Source organism: Carcharodon carcharias, chromosome 12, assembly GCF_017639515.1.
Source record: "Carcharodon carcharias isolate sCarCar2 chromosome 12, sCarCar2.pri, whole genome shotgun sequence".
NCBI lineage: Eukaryota > Metazoa > Chordata > Chondrichthyes > Lamniformes > Lamnidae > Carcharodon > Carcharodon carcharias.
The window spans coordinates 114,349,137-114,367,944 of record NC_054478.1 but is presented as its reverse complement, the minus strand read 5'-3'; the positions used below and the strand labels follow the sequence as shown (position 1 = coordinate 114,367,944).

Here is an 18,808-nt window from a genome sequence, read left to right as displayed (position 1 = left end):
TGGAGGAGTGGACCAGGGTGTCCCGGAGGGAGCGATCCCTACGGAATGCCGATAGGGGGGGTGAAGGGAAGATGTGTTTGGTGGTGGCATCATGCTGGAGTTGGCGGAAATGGCGGAGGATGATCCTTTGAATGCGGAGGCTGGTGGGGTGATAAGTGAGGACAAGGGGGACCCTATCATGTTTCTGGGAGGGAGGAGAAGGCGTGAGGGCGGATGCGCGGGAGATGGGCCGGACACGGTTGAGGGCCCTGTCAACGACCGTGGGTGGAAAACCTCGGTTAAGGAAGAAGGAGGACATGTCAGAGGAACTGTTTTTGAAGGTAGCATCATAGGAACAGATGCGACGGAGGCGAAGGAACTGAGAGAATGGGATGGAGTTCTTACAGGAAGCGGGCTGTGAGGAGCTGTAGTCGAGATAGCTGTGGGAGTCGGTGAGTTTGTAATGGATATTGGTGGACAGTCTATCACCAGAGATTGAGACAGAGAGGTCAAGGAAGGGAAGGGAAGTGTCAGAGATGGACCACGTGAAAATGATGGAGGGGTGGAGATTGGAAGCAAAATTAATAAATTTTTCCAAGTCCCGACGAGAGCATGAAGCGACACCGAAGTAATCATCAATGTACCGGAGAAAGAGTTGTGGAAGGGGGCCGGAGTAGGACTGGAACAAGGAATGTTCCACATACCCCATAAAGAGACAGGCATAGCTGGGGCCCATGCGGGTACCCATAGCCACACCTTTTATTTGGAGGAAGTGAGAGGAGTTGAAGGAGAAATTGTTCAGCGTGAGAACAAGTTCAGCCAGACGGAGGAGAGTAGTGGTGGATGGGGATTGTTCGGCCTCTGTTTGAGGAAGAAGCTAAGGGCCCTCAGACCATCCTGGTGAGGGATGGAGGTGTAGAGGGATTGGACGTCCATGGTGAAGAGGAAGCGGTTGGGGCCAGGGAACTGGAAATTGTTGATGTGACGTAAGGTGTCAGAGGAATCATGGATGTAGCTGGGAAGGGACTGGACAAGGGGAGAGAGAAGGGAGTCAAGATAACGAGAAATGAGTTCTGTGGGGCAGGAGCAAGCTGAGACGATCGGTCTACCGGGGCAGTTCTGTTTGTGGATTTTGGGTAGGAGATAGAAGCAGGCCGTGCGAGGTTGGGCGACTATCAGGTTGGGAGCTGTGGGAGGGAGATCCCCAGAGGAGATGAGGTCATTGACAGTCCTGGAAACAATGGCTTGATGGCTATGGGTACCTGCATGGGCCCCAGCTATGCCTGTCTCTTTATGGGGTATGTGGAACATTCCTTGTTCCAGTCCTACTCCGGCCCCCTTCCTCAACTCTTTCTCCGGTACATTGATAATTACTTCGGTGCCGCTCTCGTCGGGACCTGGAAAAATTTATTAATTTTGCTTCCAATCTCCACCCCTCCATCATTTTCACGTGGTCCATCTCTGACACTTCCCTTCCCTTCCTTGACCTCTCTGTCTCAATCTCTGGTGATAGACTGTCCATCAATATCCATTACAAACCCACCGACTCCCACAGCTATCTCGACTACAGCTCCTCACACCCCGCTTCCTGTAAGGAGTCCATCCCATTCTCTCAGTTCCTTCACCTCCGTCGCATCTGTTCCGATGATGCTACATTCAAAAACAGTTCCTCTGACATGTCCTCCTTCTTTCTTAACCGAGGTTTTCCACCCACGGTCGTTGACAGGGCCCTCAACCGTGTCCGGCCCATCTCCCGCGCATCCGCCCTCACGCCTTCTCCTCCCTCCCAGAAACATGATAGGGTCCCCCTGTCCTCACTTATCACCCCACCAGCCTCCGCATTCAAAAGATCATCCTCCGCCATTTCCGCCAACTCCAGCATGATGCCACTACCAAACACATCTTCCCTTCACCCTCCCCTATCGGCATTCCGTAGGGATCGCTCCCTCCGGGACACCCTGGTCCACTCCTCCATCACCCCCTACTCCTCAACACCCTCCTATGGCACCACCCCATGCCCACGCAAAAGATGCAACACCTGCCCCTTTACTTCCTCTCTCCTCACCGTCCAAGGACCCAAACACTCCTTTCAAGTGAAGCAGCATTTCACTTGCATTTCCCCCAACTTAGTCTACTGCATTCGTTGCTCCCAATGTGGTCTCCTCTACATTGGAGAGACCAAACGTAAACTGGGCAACCGCTTTGCAGAACACCTGTGGTCTGTCTGCAAGAATGACCCAAACCTCCCTGTCACTTGCCATTTTAACACTCCACCCTGCTCTCTTGCCCACATGTCTGTCCTTGGCTTGCTGCATTGTTCCAGTGAAGCCCAACGCAAACTGGAGGAACAACACCTCATCTTCCGACTAGGCACTTTACAGCCTTCTGGACTGAATATTGAATTCAACAACTTTAGGTCGTGAGCTCTCTCCCCCCTTCCCTTTTTTTTTTTCCAATAAATTATAAAGATTTTCCTTTTCCCACCTATTTCCATTATTTTTTAAAAAAAAATTTTTTTTTTTTTAATCTTTTATGCTCTCCCCACCCCAACTAGAGCTATACCTTGACTGCCCTACCATCCATTCTTAATTAGCACATTCGTTTAGATAATATCACCAACTTTAACACCTATGTGTTCTTTTGTACTATTGTTGTTGACATCTTTTGATGATCTGCTTCTATCACTGCTTGTTTGTCCCTACGACCACACCCCCACTCCACTTCTCTTTCTCTCTCTCCGCCCCCTCACACACACACCTTAAACCAGCTTATATTTCAACTCTTTCTTAGACTCGAACTCAAGTTCTGTCGAAGGGTCATGAGGACTCGAAACGTCAACTCTTTTCTTCTCCGCCGATGCTGCCAGACCTGCTGAGTTTTTCCAGGTAATTCTGTTTTTGTTTTTGTTTTGGATTTCCAGCATCCGCAGTTTTTTTGTTTTTATAAGTAAGCAATTTGAGTTCAGTTGGTCAGTGTACTCCAGAGTTGAAAGTAATTGCCAGAAGAAGCAGCATAGGGACAGATGGCAAGTCCCAAATTAAAGTTGAAATCAGCTGCCAGAAGAAGCTGGACAGAAGGGAACTGCAGGAAGCAAGTTTTCTCAAAAAACAGAATAGGGTCCCAACATGATCTTCTATTCAAAGAGACCAAGCAGGAATCTGTAAAAGGTCCTGTTTAGTGGTTATGAATGAGAAACAGAGAAAGACTCCAAGCAAGAGAAGCTGCAGGATGCAGATTTAAAGCAATATAGGCTTGCAAGAAGCCAGAAGATCCAAGGAGGCAGCTAAAGGTCTGTAACTCTTTATTATGAGCATGTGAAGCAGTGGTATTCTGTTAGTATGGCTGAGCATTTGAGTGTGTGCATGGAAGGAAGCATGAATGCGCGTGTGTGAAACCCTAGAGATGGACCTTTGTGGAAGGCGTCTGAATGGAAGCATCAATTTGGAGATGATTCCAAGAGTGGAGATTGGAAACTCTCATGTGAAAGATGGAGTTCAGTTAGAACAATTGGCTCACGACGTGGCATGTGTCTGGGGGTTGTTGATGAGGGATCCATAGCATCCATTTGGCTTGGCATCTGTCACTTGCTTTCAGATTGTGGTGTGCCTGACCACAGGTCACCTATTGGTTTGCATGGACTGTGTACTCACTGTGGACATTAGAGTATAACATAGCTTTTGTAACTTGTGTTATCCTTACAAATCTGTATATATCTGTAAAGGGCATTGGTGGGTGTAATATACTTCATTTTTTCGTTTGTTTAATAAATGTTTTTTTCTTTTGTTAAAAGTTCATCAGGTGATTCCTTGACTCTGTTCACTAGCTACTCTCCATGTTTCAAAACAAAAAATAGAAGGTCGGATCCATCAAGCTGGGTTCCCTAGGATCAAATTTGCCCAGTAGTAACATCAATTGGGATCATCGAGTGGAGGCTCATCTGGCATCATAGTTATAAGGTGAGATCTCTTGTGGGATTGGAAATTCTTGAGCATTAGCGGGATCTGTGAATCATTTCAATGAGTACGTGGAGGTACTGAGGTGCTGGACATAGGAATTGGAGTTGCTGTGAGGTCTGTTATACAGATTGGAATTCATAATGGCTTTGGAAGTTGCTCAGATTTTTTTTTCACAGATGTAAGGTGTAACTTTGACTGGTTTACAGAAATTAACCAAGAATAAGATAATGGAATTGGTGGATAAGCTGGAGTTAGAATTACCCATTGGGGCAAGGAAAGCAGATATAGTTGAGGTAATAGTGCGGCATTTGAAATTGGAAGGGATACTATAGGGACCATGTTCTCCAGAGGGTATATCAACTGAATAAGCTAAGATTCAGTTGCAAATGAAAAAAAATTGAATTGGAGGTGAAAGAAAAAGAAAAAGATAGTTGGAGTTGAAAAGGCTAGAGGAAAAGGAAAAAGAGAGAGCACTTCAAAGGGAGCAAGCAGAAAAGCAGGAGAAAGAAAGGGGGTGAGATAAGAGAAGAGAACTTGAGCTCCAGAGGGAGAAGTTAGCAATGGAGGAGAGAGAGAAGGAATGCAAAAGGGAATACTGACTTAAAAGGCTGGACGTTAAAAGCATGGCCTCAGATGCTGAACAAGGTTCTGATGGTGAAACAACCACCTCCAAACCAAAGCCCAGTAGGGGGATGTTTAAATTTGTACAAGCCCTCCCGAAGTTTGAGGAAAGCGATGTTGAGACATTCTTTATTTTGTTTGAAAAGGTGGGTAAGCAAATGAAGTGGCCAAAAAAAATCTGGACATTGCTCTTACAAAGTAGATTGGTGCATAGAGCTCATGAGATTTATGCATCACTGTCAGAGGAGGTCTCTGTGGACTATGATGCAGGACAAAAAGGCTATTCTAAGTGCATATGAACTGGTTCCCGAGGTGTACAGGCAGAAATTTCAAAATGTAAGGAAACAGACTAGGAAGACATACATGGAATTTGAGAGGGTGAAGCAGAGTAATTTTCACCATTGTATATTGGTATTAAAGATAGGGACAACATCTGAACCTCTTAGAGAAATAAATCTCTTACAGGATTTTAAGATTCACTTCCTCCTGTAGTTAAAACCCACGTTGAAGACCAGAGTTAAAACAGCTTGGCAGGCAGCAGAGATGACCAATGATTATGAACTGACCCATAGATCCAAACCCTTTTTCTGGCATCCCTGCAAACCTGAGAAGGATAGAAGATGGGAAGGTGAAAGGAAGGCAAATAGCCAGGGAAAAGAAGGGTCAGTTAGGAATTCCTGGGAAAATTCTCCTCAGACCAGAAAGGAAGGTGCTGAGGGTGAAAGTGAGATTCAAAAACCGAAGTGTCTCCTTTGTAACAAGGTGGGACATCTTAGGGCAGATTGTTGGAGCCTAAGTGGTAGACCTATTGCAGTAGTAGGAACATCTAAGGAATTCACAGGAAAGGTTGCATTAGAAAAGGAAATGGTTGTTAAAGCTGTAGCAGTGGTACAGGTGAAATGTGTTCCCTCAGAACCTACAGAAAAAGGGGATATGGTTCAGGATAGTCTAGAGAATTCTCCTTTGGTTACTGGTAAAGGAAGTCAGGTTATTTGAAGTTCTGGGTGTTTTGTCTTGAATGGAGAAGTGTTCCTTTACTCCTCCAACAAAATAAGTAAACAGATCAAAATTTTGAGACATACTAGGGCGGATCAATCATTGACGGTGGCTTTAGATACAATGTGTGTTCCGGACGGTTTTATGAAGTAGGAAGTATTAATAAGAGGTATTAAGGGAATTTATGAACCTGTTTCTTTGTGTAAAGTTAACTTACAAAGTCAATTTGTAAACCAAATTGTTATGGTGGGAAGTATTCCTAGATCACCAATGAAGGGGTAGATTTTATTCTGTGTAATGATTTGGCGAGTGGAGACAGTAATGTGGCAATGACTGCATTGCAGCAGGCAGTGAGTAATGCTAATCTTAAACTTCAGAAAACTAATATGGCCAAAAATGAAACACTTGTTGCTGATAACAAGCAATTGAAGGACAAAATGACTAAAGTAGAAAACCAACTTTTATATATGAAAGAGGAGTTTGCTAATCAAAAGAGAGAATTGGTGAGAACAATTGAGAAGCAGTCACAGAGAGCAGATTATTTGACTGAGGACTTGAAATTTCTAAATGATAAACTTGTAGAAGCAAATTTAATCATGGCCAATCTTCAATTAAAACTTGAACTTCAAGCATCAGTAGTCTCTGTGAAATATCATGGAAAATACCTTGAACAAGAAAAGGAATTGTTGTTAACTCAAAATAATTGATTGGTTGCAGAATTAAAAACCAAAACGAACAAACTCTTAGAACTTTGTCGTGAAAAGAACAAGAGATTCTCGAACTTTGAAACAATCTGAGAAAATGAAAGAGAAGATGTATGGCATGGTGTGTCACAGTTCTGAAGTTGTTCCTGTGAGTAAAAACTCCTTGCTAAATTGTTTTCCAGTTGAGCAAAGAACTGGTCCAAGTAACACTACTGGTATATCAACCTCAATAATGGACAATATGAAAACAACTAAAAGTGCCTGAAGAATTGGAAATTGATAACTGTCAACGAAAGGACTGATATCACAAAATGACCCTTCCAGGTCAATGTGTTAATATGGCAATCACCTTGTTAAAGACAATTGCTAGTTAAACAGGTGATGGACATTGATTAACCTATCTAAACAGAATAAAAAGATGCAGCTGGAACATCATGTCAAGAGCACTGAGGAGTTGTCTTGAAATAAACCAGCTTGAACCCAAAGACCAGCCTGGATTAATTTTTCCACCATAACCTCTTATTGAGAGTAACACAATGATCAGAGACACTGATTTACAAATTCTTGCCGGTGCTAATACACAAAATACAGCAATTGGAATCCAGGCAAGTGGACAGTTTGCAAAACACCATTCAAAAACTGTAGAGGAAAGGCATGATATAGTTTGTAGATTGTGCAAAAGAGTTGAACGGTTAGAATAAACAGTGAAACTCCACAGGGAGAAAATAATTGACACTGCTCAAAAAGAAGCGGGAAAACCTGTTCAAAATGGAATTAAGAGAAACAACAAGATCATAAAAAATTTAAAGATCAAACTAAGCAGGAGCATGAAAAACATTTGTGTGAACATAAAAAGAATCTCAACAACATCCTTGAAATGGCTAAAAGAGATTTTGCTTAGAGAGGAAATGTGCTGTTAATGCACAAAAATGCCACTTTGACTTTGCTAAATTGAAATGAGAGGTTACCGCATTTGTGTTCGGAAAATGAGCTTGAGGATGTGATTACCCCGACAGCTAATGAAAAGTGCGATTGGGCCATGGACTTAAATGAAACATTTTTTGCTGAGCTAAGGACTGGAAATAAGAGGAGTCAGGAGTTCAAAAGGAGCGTGAGAGAAGCTGGGAGTTGAAAAGGAGCACGAGAGCAGTCAGGAGTTGAAGAGAAGCGCGAGAGGAGTCGGGAGTTGAAGAGAAGCTGGGAGAGCAGGGGTGACTGAGGGAGTTCGGTGAGGAGGGAACAGGGTGATCCTTTGAGTACCATGAGTACGGCCAGGTAAGCCTTTTATTGCTTTTAGTTTTTAAGGTCTTATTTTGTGGTTCATCATTTGTAGGGGCTATAATCTGTAACAACGAGGAGCAGGGAAGAAGGGCCCAAGAGTAATTGGTATTAAGTAGCTTCCAAAAGGTTTAATTTAATTTAAAGGGGTAAGTCCTGGCAGGAGAGCTCAAAGCCGTGGTGTGCTTTTCTTGCTGTACGTGAGAAGCTGGGCACATTTCCAGTGCCCGGGGCCAGCATGTGTGTAGGAAATGTCTCCAGCTGCTGGAAGCCCAGGTTTTGGAGCTGGAGTGGCGATTGGGGACACTGTGGAGCATGCGCAAGACAGAAAGTATCATGGATAGCATGAATAGAGAGGTGGTCACACTGCAGGCTAAGAGTCCACAGGCAGGAAGGGAATCGGTGACTACCAGGCAAAGCAAGAGGCTTAGGCAGGCAGTGCACGAATCTCCTGTGGCTATTCCCCTGCAAAACAGATATACTGCTTTGGCTACTGTTGGGGGGAAAGGTCTCTCAGGAGAAAGCAGCAACAGCTAAATTTGTTGCACCGCGGTTGGCTTTGCTACATAGGGGATGAGTAAAAAGTGTGCGAATGCAATAGTTATAGGGGATTCAATTGTAAGGGGAATAGATAGACATTTCTGTGACTGCAAACAAGACTCTAGGATGGTATGTTGCCTCCCTGGTACTAAGGTCATGGATGTCTCAGAGTGGCTAGAGGACATTCTGAAGGGGGAGGGTGAACAGTCAGTGGTCGTGGTACACATTGGTACAAACAACATAGGTTAAAAAAAGGGATGAGGTCCTAAAAGCAGAATATAGGGGGTTAGGAAGTAAGTTGACAAGTAGGGCCTCAAAGGTAGTGATCTCAGGATAACTATCAGTGCCACGTGCTAGTCAGAGTAGAAATAGTAGGATATATTGGATGAATACATGGCTGAAGAGATGATGTGAAGGGGAGGGTTTCAGATTCCTGGGACATTGGGACCGGTTCTGGGGGAGGAGGGACCAGTGCAAACTGGACGGGTTACACCTGGGCAGGACCGAGACTGATGTCCTAGGGGGAATATTTGTTAGAGAGGTTGGGTAGGATTTAAACTAAAAAGGCATGGGGATGGGAATCTATGCAAGGAGTCAGAGGAAGGGGAATCAAAGACAAGAACAAAAGACAGAAAGCAGAATAAGAAAAGTGATAGAGAAATCAAGGGCAAGAATCAAACAGGGCCTCAGTGAAAAATAGTGGGAACGGGACAAGTAATGTTAAAAAGACAAGCCTTAAGGCTTTGTGCCTTAACGCAAGGAGCATTTGCAATAAAGTGGATGAATTAACCGTGCAAATAGATGTAAACAGGTATGATATAGTCGAGATTAAGGAGACATGGCTGCGGGGTGACCAGGGATGGGAACTGAACATCTAGGGGTATTCAGTATTTAGGAAGGACTGACAAAAAGGAAAAGGCGGTGGAGTTGCTTTGCTAGTTAAAGAGGAAATTAAAGCAATAGTGAGGAAAGATATTAGCTCAGACGATGTGGAATCTGTATGGGTAGAGCTGAGAAACACTAAGGGGCAAAAAACTTTAGTGGGGGTTGTATATAGACCCCCAAACTGTAGTGGTGATGTTGGGAATGGCCCTAAACAGGAAATTAGAGGCGCATGTAATAAAGGAACATCTGTAATCATGAATGACTTTAATCTGCATATAGATTGTCAAATCAAATTAGTAACAATAGCGTAGAGGAGGAATTCTTGGAGTGTATACGGGATGTTTTTCTGGACCAATACATTGAGAAACCAACAAGAAAACATATTTCAGCTCTTTCCTGGACTCGAACTCAAGTTCTGTCGAAGGGTCATGAGGACTCGAAACGTCAACTCTTTTCTTCTCCGCCGATGCTGCCAGACCTGCTGAGTTTTTCCAGGTAATTCTGTTTTTGTTAAGAAAACAGGCCATACTTGACTGGGTATTGTGTAATGAGAAAGGAATCATTGGAAATCTAGGTGTGCAAGGCCCCTTGGGGATGAGCAACCATAATATGATAGAATCCTTCATCAAAATGGACAGTGACGTAGTTGATTCTGAGACTTGCATCCTGAACCTTAATAAAGGAAACTGTGATGGTATGTGGCATGAGTTGGCTATGATGGATTGGGAAATGTTACTTAAGGGGATGACAGTGGATAGACAATGGCAAACATTCAAAGAGTGCATGGGTGAACTGCAACAATTGTTTATTCCTGTCTGGCACAAAAGTAAAACAGGAAAGATGGCCAAACCATGGCTTACAAGGTAAATTAGAGATAGTATTAGATGCAAGGAAGAGGCATACAAATTGGCCAGAAAAAACAACAGACCTGAGGATTAGGAGCAGTTTAGAATTCAGCAAAGGAGGACCAAGAGATTGATTAAGGAGGGGAAAATAGAGTATGAGAGTAAGCTTGCAGGGAACATAAAAACTGACTGTAAAAGTTTCTATAGATATGTGAAGAAAAAAAGATTGAAGACGACAAATGTAGGTCCCTTTAAGTGGAATTTATAATGGGGAGCAAAGAAATGGCTGACCAACTAAATACATACTTTAGTTCTGTCTTCACAAAGGAGGACACTAATAACATACCAGAAATGTTGGGGAACACAGGGTTTAGTGAGAGGGAGGAACTGAAAGAAATCAGTATTAGGAGGGAAATGGTGTTGGGGAAATTGATAGGATTGAAGGCTGATAAATCCCCGGGGCCTGATAATCTACATCCCAGAGTACTTAAGGAAGTGGTCCTAGACATAGTGGATGCATTGGTGGTCATCTTCCGAGATTCTACAGACTTTGGAACAGTTCTTACAGATTGGAGGGTAGCTAATGTAACCCCAATATTTAAAAAAGGAGGCAGAGAGAAAATAGGGAATTATAGACCAGTCAGCCTGACGTCAGTAGTGGGGAAAATTCTAGAGTCCATTATAAAAGATTTAGTAGCTGAGCACATGGAAAACAGTGGCAGAATCAGACAGAGTCAGCAAGGTTTATGAAAGGGAAATCATACTTGACAAATCTACTGGAATTTTTCGAGGATACAGCTAGTAGAGTTGATAAGGGAGAGCCAGTGGATGTGGTTTATTTGGACTTTCAGAAGGCTTTCGAAAAGGTCCCACATAAGAGATTGGCGTGCAAAATTAAAGTGCATGGGATTGGGGGTAGTGTATTGAGATGGATGGAAAACTGGTTGGCAGACAGGAAACAAAGAGTAGGAATAAACGGGTCTTTTTCCGAATGGCAGGCAGTGACTAGTGGGTACTGCAGGGATCGGTGCTGGGACCCCCAGTTATTCATAATATATATTAATGATTTAGATGAAGGAATTAAATGTAATATCTCCAAATTTGCAGATGACACAAAGCTGGGTGCGAAGGATACAGTGATGCTTCAGTGTGATTTGGACAAGCTGAGTGAGTGGGCAAATGCATGGCAGATGCAGGATAATGTGGATAAATGTGAGGTTATCCATTTTGGTAGAATAAACAGGAAGGCAGATTATTATATGAATGGCTATAAATTGAGAGAGGGGAATGGGCAATGAGACCTGGGTGTCCTCGTACACCAGTCGCTGAAGGTAAGCATGCAGGTGCAGCAGGCAGTAAAGAAGGCAAATGGTACGTTGGCCTTCACAGCCAGAGGATTCGAGTACAGGAACAGGGATGTCTTGCTGCAAATGTACAGGGCCTTGGTGAGACCACACCTGAAATATTGTGTGCAGTTTTGGTCTCCTTATCATAGAAACCTATAAAATTCTAACAGGACTAGACAGGGTAGATGCAGGAAGGATGTTCCCGATGGTGGGGGAGTCCAGAACCAGGGGTCACAATCTGAGGATATGGGATGGACCATTTAGGACTGAGATGAGGAGAAATGTTTTCACCCAGACAGTGGTGAGCCTGTGAAATTCATTACCACAGAAAGTAGTTGAGACCAAAACATTGTATGCTTTCAAGAAGGAGTTAGATCTCTTGGGGCATAAGTGATCAAAGGGTATGGGGAGAAAGCGGGAGCAGGCTATTGAGTTGGATGATCAGCCATGATCATAATGAATGGCGGAGCAGGCTCGAAGGGCCGAATGGCCTACTCCTGCTCCTAGTTTCTATGTTTCTAAAAATAAGGGTCGAGTTATGATAATGCTATGATGTACAAATTCTGCTAATCTTATATTGATTGACTTTGTTTTGCTTAAATGTTTGTAATTGTACATTATATGTAATTGTGGAACAAGATGGAAAATATATTCATATATGTAATAAGCTATTGTTAGAGGTTTATGATAAGTTTGTGTGAAGCAGATGTAAGGCCATTGTAAAGAAATCTTCAACTGTTGTGAAGCTTGCTTTCTTTCAAGGGAGAAGGTGTTAGAAAATAGAGATAGTTTAAGTGAGCCATATGTGCATTTGGGTGTATTAGGAATAAGGTATATTTAAGTTTAAGTTTAATTTGTACTTGTGGGTTAAAAGGATGAAACCTGAGTTTTAGTTTCACTTTAAAAGACGCCTGCCTTTTAATGAGATTTATGACTGTTGAAGGGGAATTAAAACAACAAGGTAAAAAACAACTGTGCTATTGCCTAGCAACAGGGGTCTAGAGAGGGAACGCATGTGCGTACACACACACCCACAAAGTTTGATTCACTGGGTCAGTGCGCTCCAGAGTTGAAAGGTGTTGCCAGCAGAAGCAGCATGGGAGAGGAACAGATAGCAAGTCCCAAACTAACGTTGAAACCAGCTGCCAGGAGAAACTGGACCAAGCTCGTACCAAGGCCTATAAGATTATGAGGGCCTTATTAACATCATGGATTTTCATTTTGAAAATTGTGTGATGAATAGGCCTTGGTATTAACAATGGAGGTGGAGGAATATTAAAATTTCAAATGTGTGAATCATTACTCCATGCATGCTCCTACTGCTATATTTATGATGGCAGGTTTTGTGGTTTTTGAGTGACCTGACATGGTGAGACAGGACATTTCATTAACATAGTTAAATTGGGTTCCCACAGTGCAACTGGGAACCTGATGTAAAAGTCACTACTGCTGTGCAGATTTTCCAGGAGAAAGGAGGTAGGAACTGCTGACTCCACAAGGAAAATGTCTTTCCCAGGACTCCTTATGGGATAGGAGGGAAGCAAAGTACTCTTTTTACCCCGTTCCCTGTGCATGTCCTGATATCCAATCCGCGCCCTACTCCACACCCACCATAATGTCCTCTCTTCTCCACCCCACCCCAATCACCTACCACCTCTCCACCAAATTGCTGGGTTCCATCCCCAAGGGTCCCCAGCTGCAGAATCCTACCACTTGATTTCCTTTGGCTGCTGGCCAAGCTGTCAATTTGGTCAGCCGCCAGGCAGAAAACTGATCTAAAAATGATAATGAGATTCTGCTGTCAAATTCAACCTTGTTGGGAGCCTTCGAGCCCCAATGCACCTCCACCACCACCAACACCACCCCCCCCAACCAAATATTCACCCTCAAATCCATCCTTGTAAATATTGAGGTTTGGGAATCCCCTAAATAATGTGTCTTGCAGCAAAACATTCTGACTTAATTTGTTGTTTTAAAGCCACAGCATACAAGGTTTCATTGCTATTTAAATCAGCTATGGAAAACAAAAGCTTGATTTGCTATTGGCAATGATCAAATGCGACCATAGCTAAAGTGAAGATCGGACCATTTCACTAATGAAACTACACCAACATGAAAACCCAATATTTTTTAAGCAACATTCAGTGAATGTTTTATACTTTTATATTGCCATTTGCCTCAATATGAATTAAACACCATTAAAAGACACCCTGGGCAGCTTTAGTAAAAGCTGGAATAACCATAATTAGCCAAATAACTATCCTGGGAGATAAACATTATATTTGCAATGCTGGTTAGGTCTTGAAAATGGAATGCCACTATTTTTAGTTTTCCTTGACATTAATTATCTTCATATAATAGTATTAAAATAACTGAGCATGTTGCATATCAAGAATCATCCTGACATTGTTGAATTAGTACAAAGTGCACACATGGGAAATACAATGGTAATGTTTTATGGTTTTCCTGTATAACACTTGCATCTCATGCATTGAAAATTCTATATTATAGGGCATATTATTCAAAAGGAGTTATTCTTAAGGTTTCAAAATTAAATACAAAAACTAACTTGTTGGTCGTCTTGGTGCTGGATAAACTGGGCTTGTAGCAGGAACAAAATGTGCATCTTTTTCTTCTGGTGGAGCCCGGCGAGTGGATAGGATGGAAGAAGGTCTGGGTAGGGCAGAACGCTTCTCTGGGCTCCTCATTGCAGCATCCTGCAGAGAGCAAATTGTGTCATTAGCACCTAAAAACTTCTTTCAATAACAGTGGCCTGAAACAGAAACAAACATCCAGGCATTTGGAAATTAAATCTAGAACTACTCAATCGAAGAGAAATCAAACATTCAGCTTGTTCCCCAAGAATAAATCATTACTCTGTAAACAACTCCCCCTCCCACCTCCCCCATTCCCTGACTGTAGCATTTTGTGATTTTAAGATGTTGTGAGCCTTTTTAGTTCCAATGTCTTTAAAACTCACTGGTAAAGCACAACTAGAAAACCCCACAGTGCAGTCAATTTCTGAAAGCTCACATACACCTGCAGGGATGTGGATCTAAAAGTTTAAGGGGAGCAGAATATTTTTCAGCGCCATGTAGCGCTGTCAGAACTCTTAAGTGACTTTTCAGATGGTTTCCTGTCAGTTCAACATAGATTTTGATACTGGTACAATATACATAAGACAATGTATTCTACTATAGTTCCTGTTACACTTCTAAAGAAAAAACTTTTAGTAAAATTTAAATGACACAATTGAAATCATTATGCATATTTTAAAAGGAAATAGAGCCCACTTTTTGGCCAAGCATCATTGTGGTTTCATAGTATCGTTAAAACAAGGTCAAATCTTTCTACCTCTCCATATCCAAAGATCCATGCAAATGACACTTTCTCAAGCAACTGCTTGGCTATTAACAGTTTTACAAAAGTGCCTTCTTATAAATTCTGCCCTCAGGTATTCCAGGTTTCATAGAAACATAGAAAGCTTATCGTGCAGAATGAGGCCTTTTGGGCCAACATGTCCATCCAGCCTATTCCCATCATCCAGATCTTGGTCCATAGCCGTGAAGGCTACAGCATCTTAACTGCATATTCAAGTGTTTTTTTTTAAATGCAATGTGGGTTTCTGCCTCTACCACCCTTTCAGGCAGAGAGTTCCAGATCCCTATCACTCTCTGGGTGAAAGGAAAGGTCTCGACATACCTCTAATCCTTTTACTAATTATTTTAAATCTATGACCCCTAGTTATTGTCCTCTTTGCTAACCAAAATAGATCCTTTCTGTCCGACCTAAACCCCTCAAAATTTATTCAAGTAAATCTCTCCTCAGCTTCCTATGTTCCAATGAAAACAACTCCAGCCTATCTGACCTTTCTTCATATCTAACTCCATACCTAGCAAATCCTTGTAAATTTCCTCTGTACGCTCTCTAATCCAAAGGTCAGAAATATATGCACTACTTTAGCTGCAGTCTAACTAGTGTTCTATATGGTTCTAGCATAACTTCCCTGCTCTTGTACTCTATGCCTTGCTAATCATGTATTTAGATGATATATGGAGAATTAGAACTAATAGTTGCAGAGAAATCTGCAAAAACAAGTCTCTGCACTGCACTGAAAAATGTATTGATAAAAGAACATAGATATCTAATGCAGCACATTCACCAATGAGTTTGTTGGAAGAGTGATGTTATTGGCATTCAAGAAGGAACCCAATGAGAGATTCTCAAAAGCCTAGACTGCAAAACCACAAAAATAGATTTCATGGTTTGTTTTGTTTTAAACTTGCACAACAATACAAATGTTTCATTTTCACAAAATAATAATAAAAAATTACTGTTGCAGATATTCATGAATGAATACTTAATAAATTCCTATCACAGAATTGTTACAACCATTTGGCCAATTGTGTCTACGCTGGCTTTCTGTAAAAGCAATTTACCTAGTGCCACTCCCCTGCCTTCTCCCATAACCCTGCACATGCTTCCTTTTCAGATAACAATCCAATTCCCTCTTGAATGCTCAATTGAATCTGCCTCCACCACTTTCGCAGGCAGTGGTTCCAGATCCTAACCACTCACTGCATGAAAAGAATTTTTTCTCATGTCACCACTGCTTCTTTTGCTAATAATTGTAAATCTGTGCCTTCTTGTTCTCAATCATTCCACCAATGGGCACAGTTTTCCCTTCCTTTGTCCAGACCCTTCATGATTTTGAATACCTCCATCAAATCACTTTTCAACCTTCTCCAAGAAAAACAGTCTCAACTTCTCCAATCTATCTACATAATTGAAGTTCCTCATCCCTGGTACCATTCTCGTAAATCTTTTCTGCACTCTCTCTAATGCCTTCACATCTTTTCTAAAGTGTGGTGCCCAGGGCTGGGCACAATACTCCAGTTGAGGCTGAATCAGTATTCTAAATAAGTTTAACATAAGTTGCTTTTTCTACTCTATGTTCCTATTAATAAAGCCTAGGATGCTGTATGCTTTATTCACCACTCCTCAACCTGGTCCTACAGCTTCAATGATTTATGCACATACACACAGATCCCTCTACCTCCTTTAGAATTCCCTCCCTCTTTAGAATTGTACCCTTTATTTTATATTTTCTTGCTGCACTTCACACTGTTATGCGTTAAATTTCATTTGCCAGTCGTCCACCCATTCCACCAACCTGTCTATGAATTCCTGAAATTCTACACTTATCATCCTCACAGTTCACAACACTTCCATGTTTTGTACCCCTGCAAATGTTCATCATTTTAGTAGAGACATTGATCCATTTAAAATATACTAGAAGGTAACTGCATTAACACAGTGAAAAAAGAATGCCATACAAATTCATACAGTTTTATTTGCTAATATCACCAGTAGCAAATCTTTAGGTTAGTAAGACATCTGTCAGATCTGACAGAATGTTATGATTGAATGAGAACAAAGAGCAACTTTGTGAAGAAAATAAAATGTATCCTAAATTTCTCCCATCATTATTGCACTGTTTTATTTTCATCATATTGATGACAGATTATTTGTGCACCTATCCAGCACTGTTCATTTGTTGTAACGATTTTCTTTCATTAGTTAACAGAACCTAGCCTAGCTAGGGAACTAGCTGCATTAAATTCAAGCCCGAGTCCAAGACTGCAATGAAAATTTTGTCATCTTAATTGAGTGGTCAGCAGCAACATAAGATTAACACTCAGCAAAAATGTTGAGTGCAGTTATAACAGCTGGCTGATTACTAAACATGCAAAAAGGTAATTAGTTCATCTTTTTAACAGTGACAGATAATTATACCAAAATAATTAAAATAGCATCATTATATTTGCATTCCGAGTTGAAATACAAAAATATAAGAAACAAGACTACCATCATGGACCATTTGTTCATCTTACCTGTCTTACGGGTTGCTCAGTCAATGAGTCCCTAGGGCCAGCAGACGAGGGTCGTGTGGGATAATAATCTAGGTCAATAAAGGCTTTTCTAGCAGCAGAACAAGTAGAATTGGGTCTTTCAGGGAGGAGGGAAGATAATTTTGAGGTAGGAATCTTTGTTAGTGTAGATGAATTCTTTTCATGAGAAAATATAAAGTAAATTAAAAAATGATAAGACAATGAACATAAAATGGATTAAAATACTAAAACACAATAATTTAAATTAGTAACATGTATAGACATGCCCTAATATTCTAATGAATATGTCCAGAAGCTACATTACTAGGAATAGCCACATTAAAGGCACTTATGATTATCTGCCCAATCTCAGCTAATCACTATTGTGATAATTGAAAAGCACAATTTTTAAAAATAGGTTTTGTATAATTTAATGTACTATACAGAAAATGGCACAATTTTTCAGAATTAAATTGAAATAATTGTCTTTAAACCTATTGTGCATTTCTAAACTTTAATAGCCCAGGTTTGTGTGATTATTGTTTATAAATTGTTATAACAATGATGGTGATTTTATGATTTATCTTTAAAAGCATTTATGTTCTGGATAATCTGCTCAAAAAAATTATAGCAGAGCATGTTCTGAGAGTGCTTTACACTTTTTTGATTCAGGAACTTTAACAATTCTGCGGGGGATTTATAAAATGTAATCTCAGTTATAAGAGAACGCTCCCAATTTTGCACCTTGTGGTCATGCTGTGTATGTTTTAGAGTCAATTGTGTTATCAATGGAAGTTTTGTCACTGTAGTTTACACTAACAATCTAAATGTTTATAACTATGATGGAAAGTGTTTTAATTTACTTTGGATGATGCACCAAATGGTGGGCTTCCTGTTAATATTTATTATATACTTCCACATTCTGCTACTAGCATCTTATCATGGTGAGGAAACTAGGTGAACAAAATACACCATTACTATGGTGAGTTAATTATGCTAGGAAAACACACTTTGCCTTTACATAAAAAAAAATGTTTTTGATACCTGAACATGGCTACTCAGAAAATCAAAATGAAAAATAATGATAATGCACTAAAATGTAAAATATGTGTGGTTATTTTCTTCAATTTGTTCAGTGTCATGGATCAGAACTCAAAAGCTATGATTTAGGAAGGTCTTGAAAATCCTGAATATCATTTAAAATTCAAAAAACAATTACCACCCTGTCTCTGGAAGTTTACATTAAAAGTTCAAAAGTACTTTTTGCTTTGGTTACTCTGTCATTTATTATCATGAGAAACAGTTTTCATCTATAATCATCATTTTTAACAATAATCTCTATGTCATTGGATTTCCAATTCTACTTCATTGGGTTGATTTGGTTCTAAACTTCCATCACCTGGTTTATCATGGAGTAAACTGACCCAAAGGAGATACCGTTAACCTGCTCTTCCCTCCAATTAGACAATATTAGACAAGCTTACAAGGTTTCAGTCCTCACTGGTAGAGAACAGGTACTGGGAGCTCTTAATGAGCAGCATGGTCAACATTGTAATTTACCATAAAATGTATGAGTGCATTGCCACCAGCTTCCCGATCACAGCATGCACACATTCCATCAGATGGTAATCACCTCCCACCAACTGTCATCCCAGGTTCCAGAATTTCCTCATCAACAATACAACAGACATCAGCATGGTGGATGGAAGTGCAAAGATTGTGCACATGTCATGGCAGCAATCTAAATTTTTTCAGATGTCAAATCTG

The 18,808-nt window shown here is 41.1% G+C and overlaps 1 protein-coding gene across 1 annotated transcript in view; it reads right to left on the bottom strand.

The window, feature by feature from the left end:
- map2 (microtubule-associated protein 2) overlaps positions 1 to 18,808 on the bottom strand; it is a 362,870-nt gene that overhangs the window by 40,170 nt on the left and 303,892 nt on the right. The window contains exons 11-12 of the mRNA XM_041201434.1: positions 17,045 to 17,218; positions 13,720 to 13,867 (exon numbers count right to left, since the gene is read on the bottom strand). Coding sequence (XP_041057368.1) covers positions 13,720 to 13,867; positions 17,045 to 17,218 — 322 coding nt within the window. The remainder of the gene's footprint in view (positions 1 to 13,719; positions 13,868 to 17,044; positions 17,219 to 18,808) is intronic.